The sequence below is a fragment of the Gasterosteus aculeatus genome, chromosome 8 (genome assembly GCF_964276395.1).
Source record: "Gasterosteus aculeatus chromosome 8, fGasAcu3.hap1.1, whole genome shotgun sequence".
In the NCBI taxonomy this organism is placed as follows: Eukaryota; Metazoa; Chordata; class Actinopteri; order Perciformes; family Gasterosteidae; genus Gasterosteus; species Gasterosteus aculeatus.
This window is the reverse complement of record NC_135695.1, coordinates 6604552-6614085: the sequence shown is the minus strand read 5'-3', so window position 1 is coordinate 6614085 and position 9534 is coordinate 6604552. Positions and strand designations below refer to the sequence as shown.

Genomic DNA, 9534 nt, shown 5'->3' with positions numbered 1-9534 from the left:
TCAGTGTAATCGCATGCGGATGGGAGTTTTAAATCTTGGGAAACGAAAGTGAAGATGTAGACAGCTCAAAAAAACATAACGATGCGTTCAGACGTGTCACAAGAGGTTTAACCAAAAGGTGCATGTTTACAGATGTTGCTTTTTAGGTTTTGATATTTAACCCAGTGTTGCTTAATTATGGGCTAATAATAATAATACGGGCTTGTTTATTAAGAAGTGGCTGTTTACATTCCTGATAAACGAAAGTCAATCTCAAAGGTTTCACACACACAGGGATGTTTCCATTTTCACGGGAGGTCCATGAGTCGTGTTTCAGGATTGTAATCACGTTTCCCCAGAAACGAAAGTCAGTGTTAAAGTGCAGCGCCTCTAGTATCCGCTACGGCGGGATGGTGAACATATAAAGCTGCGTTTCCAACATCATCATTTACATCAGAGAAGCCGAAGCAGCATCAAGAGCAAAAACCAGCCACACAAACTTAGTTGAGGAAACAGCTGAATAATGAGGTGAGGAGCGGTTTCTGCATTTCTATCATTGTAGTAAAACATTAATATCATTACGATTGATTTAGTAGTTTTTCGTTGTGTTCTCGATACATTATTTAGTTTAGTTCAATCGTTAGTAATTCCTTGATTCTTTCCCTCCTGTCTCTCGTTACTACGTTGATCTCTCCTGTGTTTCTTCCGTCCTGATTTAAAAAATGTTTTCTTTAGGTTTCATCGTGTTGATGTAGTTTTACTTTCCTCACTATTTTTACTTCCTTGTTCTGCTCAGTGGCTCACACAGTTTCGTTCATTTCCTTCCTTTCCTCTGCTGGCGGGCGGCTCGGTGGTGTGGTGCTTTACCGGTATATCGAGAGCTTTACCTTCTCGCTAAAAACCACAACACAACACAACAGGTTTGGTGACAAGGACAAACCCCCACTGGAAACGCCTCCGAGCGCAGGAACCGCTCCGCCCAACGTGCTTTACGTAAACTGCGCAGCGTGGTGTCGTAAATGGACGTCCAATTTAAATTATTTTTTTAATGTGTTTCTTAATGTACGAAATACGATACTGCGGTGGTGGTTGGCACTGTCGCCTGTTCTCTCCGTGTCTGCATGGGTTCTCTCCGGTACTCGCCCCCCCCCCTGACCCTGTGTGCAGGATACGCGGTTTAAGGATGGATGCACTCTTTTTTCCCTCATCCATCTTTTCTCTCACATCTGTTCTCGCCCCGCCCCGCCCCCCTGACCCTCTTGTTTTTCATTCCTCATCGCCCTCACGTGCTTTCTTTAGTAGTACATGAACTCATTGCATATTTTTTCCGTTCTCATACATATTTTTTATCCGTTCCTTACACCCTCTGTTCAATTAACTTCATTCCTTATTCTACGTCCACTCATGTCCACTTTTTCTGTTTCTGCATTCAATACTGCCCGCTCCATTTCTACCTCCCTCCTTTCCTCAACATGAAATGACCAATGATTATCCAAACACAGCACGCCTCTGACGATGTTATATTAACCAGTGATGTGTTTTAATAGTGCTGCACGGAGTCAAACAACACTGCGGTCCAAACTGGAGGCCCTGGAGTGTCACTTTACGTGGGTTTCAGACACCAGCAAGATCCCTCTGTTACGTCTCCGCGACAAGCTGGTGGACATCGGCACGGAGGAAGGAAACAGCTGGCTGGGTCACATCTACAACCTGAGGGGCTTCATTCAGTGCAAGCTGGGCTCCACCGAAGATGCCCTGGGTTTCTTCCTCCAGGCTGCAGAGGCCTTCGGCCAGATGAGAAGGGCAGGTGAAGGTCCCTGGTTGGTGGTGAACTACGGGAACCTGGCTTGGCTGCACCACCTCCTGGGAGACCAAGCAGAGAGCGAGGCTAACCTTTCAAAGGTGGAAGCCATAAAGAAGAAATACCCAACTCCATCAGAGGACGAGCTCCATGCAGAACTCTACGCTGAAAAAGCCTGGACCCTGATGAATTTCGGCACAAAACGAGAGCTGGTGTCAGAATACTTCCAGAAAGCCATCAAGATGCAGCCAGACATGGTGGAGTGGAACACCAGTCACGTCATCGGGTTAGCGAGTGCTTTTAAGCAAAGCAGCCCAGGGCTGGAGGCTGACATCTTTGATAAAATGAGAGACGCCAAGAAACAGGATCCAGAGAACTTGTACCTCGCTGGTTTCGACCTTCAGCTACGTGCAAAGAAAGGGGAAGACGTTAAAAATGAAGCACGTGAGTTAGCCAAAAGAGTTTTAAGAAACCCTGTCAGCAGCTACAGTGGTATGAAAGCAATACTTAGGGTTTACAGAAATGATGTATCTATTGATGAGGCCATTCTTTTGGCAGCAACGGCTGTGGAAAACCATCCAGATGAGCGTTATCTGAAGAGATGTGCTGCACTAACTCTCAAATGGAAGATTGTTTTTTTCAGCGATGGTGGCGTAGATGAGTGCATGGTTGACAGAGCAGTCATTCTCCACAAGGAGGGGATTTCTCTTTACCCTGATTCTGCATTTGCGAAGGAAATGGACCTCGCAGATATGTACGCAAAGTCCAATCGCAGACAGGCTGAAGCCAAGCGTTTGTACGGAGAACTGCTAGAAAGGGAGCTGGAACCTGCAGATAAACAGGTGCTTTACAACCACTACGCTAAATATCTCGTCTTTGATCTAAAAGATTACAACAAGTCAATAGAATATCACATGAAGGCGGCAGCAATACCGATAAAATCCTTCCATCGTGAGAACAGCATTAAAGTTCTTGAGAAGATTAAAAATAAAGGCAGGAGCCGAAAGTGTAGACAAATAGAGGTGTGTCTGAAAAACCTGCAAGAGCCGTAGTGGGTTGTTTTTACAACCCTGGCCCTAAATCTGGAGAGAATAAAGGTATTGCATTACCTAAAAAATACTTAGCAATTTATTTGTGTCCTTTAAAACAGAAGCTTTTCTGCTAGTGTTTGTTGGAAGTACTACACGCGATGTGTATGACAAGCTGATTAATACAACAACGCTGTCCTTCAAATAACATTTACTGTGGACCTGATATCACATCACATGGTTAATTACAATAGATATTGATCAGATGTAATGTCTATCATATGCCTGTTGTGTTTGTTTTCTTCTCGTAGCTGTGTATTAAGTGTATGTAAGAATTTTAATAATACTACTAGCAGTATATGAAATCGGCTTTGCTGTATGCCTTTGAGTAGTGAAATATAGAAACGTCTCTAATAATGTAACAAATTTGATGGAGCCTTTAAGATGAATATTACAGCCAGATGCAACTGATTTGATGCATAAAAAGTATGTAAATCTGTAACACAATTGCCTATTTGCACTATTAAATATAAAATGTGTACAGTAAGAAATCCTCAAGTTGTGTTTTCTTTTGCTGGTTACTAGACAAGGCTTCATGTGCTCTACACAATCTTGCCTCACTGATGGATGTTAGATGAACGAACGCAATTGAAATCTTTTGCCAGATGAAATGTTTGGTTTTCAGTGAAACGAGGCCCGTGAGTGTGAAGTACCAAACAGTAGCCAGCTGAGACGGACGCTAAAAAAAATGTTTGCATATGCTAAATATATAGTAAGTGTGTTTTAAAATAATGAACACAAAGTCAACATTTCCATCTCATGGGAGGGTGCAGAGTTATAATAAACTGGTCAGAGTTTCCACCGTTTTCACAATACAGAGTCCATTTGTGCTTCAAGAACCAAGAACAAAGGAATCACTCAGGTTGTACACATTTTCCACCAAAACACACAAGACAACCTGACCAGGAAGAAACGAATGTGACGGGCTTAAATAGTGAGTGGCTGATGAGGGGATGTGCTTCAGGTGAGGGCAAGGAGAACCAGGTGAGGGTAATGAGCTGATGATGTGGGAGGATCTGAAATGACAGGGGAGTTAGATAACATGCGGTGAAGATCAAAATAAACTATGATGTGGTCTATTGTGTGACAGGATCAAACTGCCAACCTTGCGGTTCCCGGCAGTTAGGTTATGCGCACTCTTTTCCAGGTGTGGCAATACGAGTGGCCTATGACACAAGGAAAATAACAATGTCCAACAATGCCACTTGGGATAGGCCCAAGACCATTCTTGTTAAGGCACACAGAGCCGTTCGCCAAAATCAGGGGTCAGAGACCATAAAAGGTAATTATAAAAATATACGGTTTTATTTAGTTAAATATTCTTTTTTTAAATGACAATATGTTCTTTGTTAAGAAGTGAGTAGATGAGTGATGAAGAAAATAAACAATTCAAATCAATAAATCAGCATGCATGATAAGGAAGATGCAAACAAAAAGGAAAAGACCCACATGCAATATGTACAACAATACAATACAATACAATATAGAGAGCCATTTTTGTACCAGTTTCCAGAGTGCGTGTGTAATCAGAAGTTACCAGAATGGTTTCAGCCGGTATCAAGAACACCTTCAGTGGGGGAGGAAGAACGCGCCGGGGAATATTGGCCCTTTAATTAGTTGTGGCACCAGGATTGCCCCACAATAGCATGTCCAAGGCTGCAGCCCGGTCCAGCTGTGTTGTGAAACACACTGTTCTAACACGACCGCAATGAATGTACAGCAAACCGGCAAACACAGCGACTTACGGAATTACGGGACAGGCCACCCACGGACCCCGGCGGTGGCACCCAGCTCGCACACACACTCAGACAGCGGCCCACACTAACAATTAAGACTTTAATAACGCCCAAATGTGTCGAAAGAGGGAGGCATGCATCGTACAGAGACACCCAAATAAACACCGACAATAAAAGGCACAAAAGACAGAGAAAGTGCCCTCACCACATCAGAATGATGACTTAGGGCAGCGGCCAAAACGTAAAGCACGCCTCCCGGGCACGTCTCCGCAGACACCCAGCAGGAGAAGACAACAGAAGGAGTCCACGCACCACGGGCTTAAGTAATGTCCCCGCCTCTCCCAATCAATCGGAAATTAGCCCCAGGTATGCTGGTCCACACCCCTGTGTGCAGGTAAGAGGGAGGGGAAAAACCCTCATCCGGTCACACATGCGCCACCGTCGACCGCAACCGTGTTCCTTGGGCATAGCATTTATTGAGGTAGCAGACAGTAGTAAAGTGTTATGCAGTCTGGTCGTGAGGGCCCGACTGCTTCTCAGCTGTCCTCACTATCCTCTGCAGGGCTACGCGGTCTGAAACGGTGCCAAACCAGGCAGTGATGCTGCTGCTCAGGATGCTCTCATTAGCCCCCCGATACAACGTAGTGAGTATGGGGGGGGGGTGGGAGATGTGCTTTCCTCCGCCTTCGAAGAAAGTAGAGACGCTGCTGGGCTTTCTGGTGTTGAGGGACCAGGTGAGGTTCTCTGCCAGGTGAACCGCAAGGGATTAGGTGCTCTTGACGATGTCCAAAGAGGAGCTGTCGATGTTCAGCAGAAAGTGTTCACCCTGTGCCGTCCTAAAGTCAACAACCATCTCCTTTGTTTTGTCCACATTCAAGGACAGGCTGTTGGCTCTACACCAGTCAGTTAGCCGCCGCACCTCCTCTCCGTATGCTGACTCATCGTTCTTGCTGATGAGACCCACCGCGGTCGTTCCAGCTGTGCATTGCTGCACAGTGGTGAGTCAGCAGAGTGAACAGTAGTGGACTGAGCACCAGTGGCGAAGGGAACCTTTCCGAGGAAGCCTCTAACCTGTGTATGTTTTATGGGGGTGGGGGCAGAAAATCGCATGTTGCTATTTCATGTAGTTGGGTGAATGGGTTACAGGGCCCAGCATCATTTTACCAGGACTCACACACGCTTGTATCTAACCGACATCTCTCTCTCTCTCACACTCATTCATCTTAAACATGTCATTCATTTATGCAACCACCCTCCCAAAAGCACAAGCAGCTACTTAAAGCACAGCACGCATTTGATATTGGAAAGATGTGAATTCATTTACACACCCAATCAGAAGCCATTAAGTTTACCTCCACGTCAAACACAACTCTTATGCTCTGTGTGAGCCGCTCACTGCAACGTTAATTCTCTTCATTGAAAGTCATAGAACTTTCCTTCCTCTCAGTACGGAGCGTTTTGGTGTTGGCCTGCCGTCTGATTTAATTCGGAGTTGGGCTGCAAAGGCAGTTTAGTGAAAATATTTTTTACTAAATAATACAAATCTCCAGCATCCATCACTGCACTTAATACTTTCACCAGCTTACCAACACAAATCGTCCATTATTTCATTCAATGACGTTGATGACGTACTGATTTGTGATTTGATTGGTGTGAAGCCAACGGCTTCCCTTGACGCCGTCCTCAGCAATCACAGGGGAGCAGCGTCGTCACAACAGCCTCACCTGATTGATTCATCTTTTTTTCCCATCAAAGAATAAAAACTCAGCTTGGCTTCCTCACGGACACAAATGCAACTTGTCTGAGACACAGAGGGCAGTAGCATGTTTTCAACGCTCATTCACCACGTAACATGTAGAGGGCGCTGTTTCACACATCATAAAACGAAGAATGAAGAGAGACGAGGAGGAGACGACAGGGATTATGTGAACTGTTAAAACGTTTTTTTATTAAATTGCTAATCATTAATGATGATAAATCAGTTATATTATGAAAAAAGTGAAGAAGCCTGTCTTCCCTTGGCCTCTGCAAGAAAACGCCACTGCTGAGCACACAGCTCTTGGGGGGGGGGGGGTCCGTGCTCAGCATCTTTATTTACACTGTCATTGTAATCATATGACAATGTAAAACCATAAGGTTACAAACTATGTCGGAGTAGTGAATTGACTTTTATATGGAATGCTATGGGTTTCTCTGTTAATTATTGTATACAATGCATATAAAAAACCCAAAAGCAAGCCTTCGGGTGCTCGGTCGGTTCCAATTTTGTGTTATGATTGTTTTGGACCTCGAATTCGATGGAGGTACACTTCTCTGTTCAATTTGATCCTTGATGAATCTCTTCATTGTTATCCTGACTTATTTAGGATTGTGAGATAAAAGCGCATTAGTTTGCCACCAGCAGGTGGGGGCTGAGGGTTGTGTGTACTTGTGAATATCACATAGTTTGACTAACTTTACCTCTGTCCTTCAGAAGGCCCATGAAGGAGACTCTAATGCCGCAGACCATCGGTTAACGGTTATGAACGCTAGAGGACCATGGCTGAAAGGGCGCAAATGACAAAACAAATAAAGGCCTGTATCCCCTAAAGCCTACCCGCTGAGCTGCGGCAGCTATGACATAGGAGGCCTAAGTTGGAAAAACAGAAGTCAGATGCGATGAGTTGTTTGAGCCATTACAATGTTGGCTGTCGGTGTAAAGCCAACGTCAAACAGCTTACCTGTGGTGAGCATGAATTCATGGCACATCAAACAGAACTTGATCCCAAGCAGCACATGGTAGAACTTGTCTCCGGTCTTACTTTGCCTTTTACAGCTGAATATAATTTGTTGTTCTATCTTTGGGGAAAGTGCGTACACCTATTCAAGGTACAATCCAAAGAGGTATAGACTTTCTGCTGCCCTGATCTCTTTGATGATCTCATTCCACCATCTCGGAACCAGCACAGCAAACATTTGGGATTTTGCTCTCAGTGAGGAGCAACCAGCTGATTGGCAGACGCAGAGCGCAGTGAGCGGCGTGACATATCACCAGATACTACCTTAGCTGCATGATCACAATACTGACTTCATCCTAATGCATGACTCCACAGTTAGAGGCTACCCTTCGATGCAATTAAATAAGGTGTCACTCACTTGATACAAATTCTGGAGCAATTCAGCTGCTCAGTTTGCAGCAGCCGAATGTGTATAGCATGTACCGGCCCTTTCCCTGTTTGCTCAGATTTCTCCAGCTATTTTAGCTAAGCACTCACATACGTCAACGAACCTGCTTGTAATTACATGCTCTTATTTGCAGACTTGCATTTGATGTTTCTGAGAGAGAATATACACCAAAGATGGTAACTTGTGCCGTCAGCCCAGTGCGGTCAGTGCTGAAGTTGGGAAGTCAGTCAACATTCGGCAAACACAAATTGGTCTAAGAATACTGTGAACGTGTGCATGTGTGCAGTGTGTGTCTCTGATTCAGTGAGTCAACGGTTTGAAGATAGCAAGCGTGAGTGCTGACCGAAAGAACGACGAGGATGTAAAGAGTGTTTCAGGGTTTGTCCTGGTGGCTCCGTTGGCCAGCTGACCTTCTCAGGGATCACCAGGAATATGGTTTGCTCAGTGAGAGTCCCTTTGAAATACATGCCAGCCCTCCAAAGTCGGCATTTTTGTTTTGCAGCTCACAAGCAATCAGAGGGGAATAAGCCCTTGCAGAACTTGTTACGTAAACACTCTGCCACCACCATACCATAAAGTTTAGCCTCAAAATACCACCCAGTAAATGGAGCTTTTAAAATCATGCCTCATGACGTCCTGTCTGGAATAACTGAGTGACATTGCTCTGGATTTCTATGTTTAATGAGATTTTTCTAATCTTAGTGAGTCTTATTTATTTATGTTTTTATGTTTTTATGTGTTTTCTGTTCATTTGTCTACATTAATACACTCAACTTTAAATGTAAGAGTAATTTTGATACATTCTCCTGAGAAAAAACCCCTCTTTATTTTATATATTTTTATTAAAGAGGGATTTTCTTGGTGGATCATGGTATAAATGTGTCTGTCTCTTGACTGACCCAGATTAAAACAGTAGCATGTTGGGGTGCATGGGGAGTGAAGGCAGGTGGTGGTGGTCAGGTCAGCCCGCCCCAGACTGTATCATGGGCTCGTTTTAAAACAATGTTATTTACAGATAAAGACTTGCTCCCATCGCTAAACAGTGTTTCTGATTTTCAGGTAGGAACAGCAGAGTGTCCGGGACACTTCTTAGCTATCTGTCTTATCTCACAGTGGAATATGAAGCTGTCAATGGAAAGTGTAGCTTTAAGTGTTCCGGTTGCTGCAGCTCGTCTTGATGGCGTTTGTTGTTGTCATACACACAGTAGACTCAAGTACTTCCTGTGCCCAACGTCACTGTTGTTCCAACATAATCTAATTGCGTGTGAGCTAAATAAAGCACACGCGTATACAAACATTTGGAGCGATACTTAAACCTCTGTTAAACCTCCTACAGCCGGCAGCACCAGTGTCACCCATTAGCACAGAGAGAGAAGGTGGATAGAAAGGGGAAGGCGACAGAGGGGTGAGGGAGGACTCAGTGCCAAGACTCACTACTGGGAAGGTTAGGAGAACGACAAATGGTGGGGATGAACACAACTGATGATGATGAGGCCATGCACTGAAAGGCCCCCTCTGCATTGGAGGAACTTCATTCCAAACTGTTGTTTAGTGGTGGGCGGTTGTGAGATCTAAGCCATGTATTAACATGTGCACACAAGCCCCCCATGCTTTTTCTGAGTGTGAATCTATTTGATGTGTTTATTTCCACTTGATTTATCTACTTTGCAGGGATCGATACTTGAGCAGAGAATATTGAATGAACAGAATGATGCGATAAATGTATTTACAGTCTAAACTAAGTTGCATCGCTTGCCCTTCCATC

General features: G+C 44.4%; 1 protein-coding gene across 1 annotated transcript; it reads left to right on the top strand.

Moving 5' to 3' along the window:
* Window positions 1-335: 335 nt before the first annotated feature.
* Window positions 336-3359, top strand: LOC120823531 (interferon-induced protein with tetratricopeptide repeats 5-like). The gene is made up of 2 exons (XM_040183587.2): window positions 336-507; window positions 1527-3359. The coding sequence occupies exons 1-2, from the start codon at window positions 503-505 to the stop codon at window positions 2830-2832; spliced, it is 1311 nt and encodes a 436-aa protein (XP_040039521.2). The 5' UTR covers window positions 336-502; the 3' UTR covers window positions 2833-3359.
* The last annotated feature ends 6175 nt before the right edge of the window (window positions 3360-9534 follow it).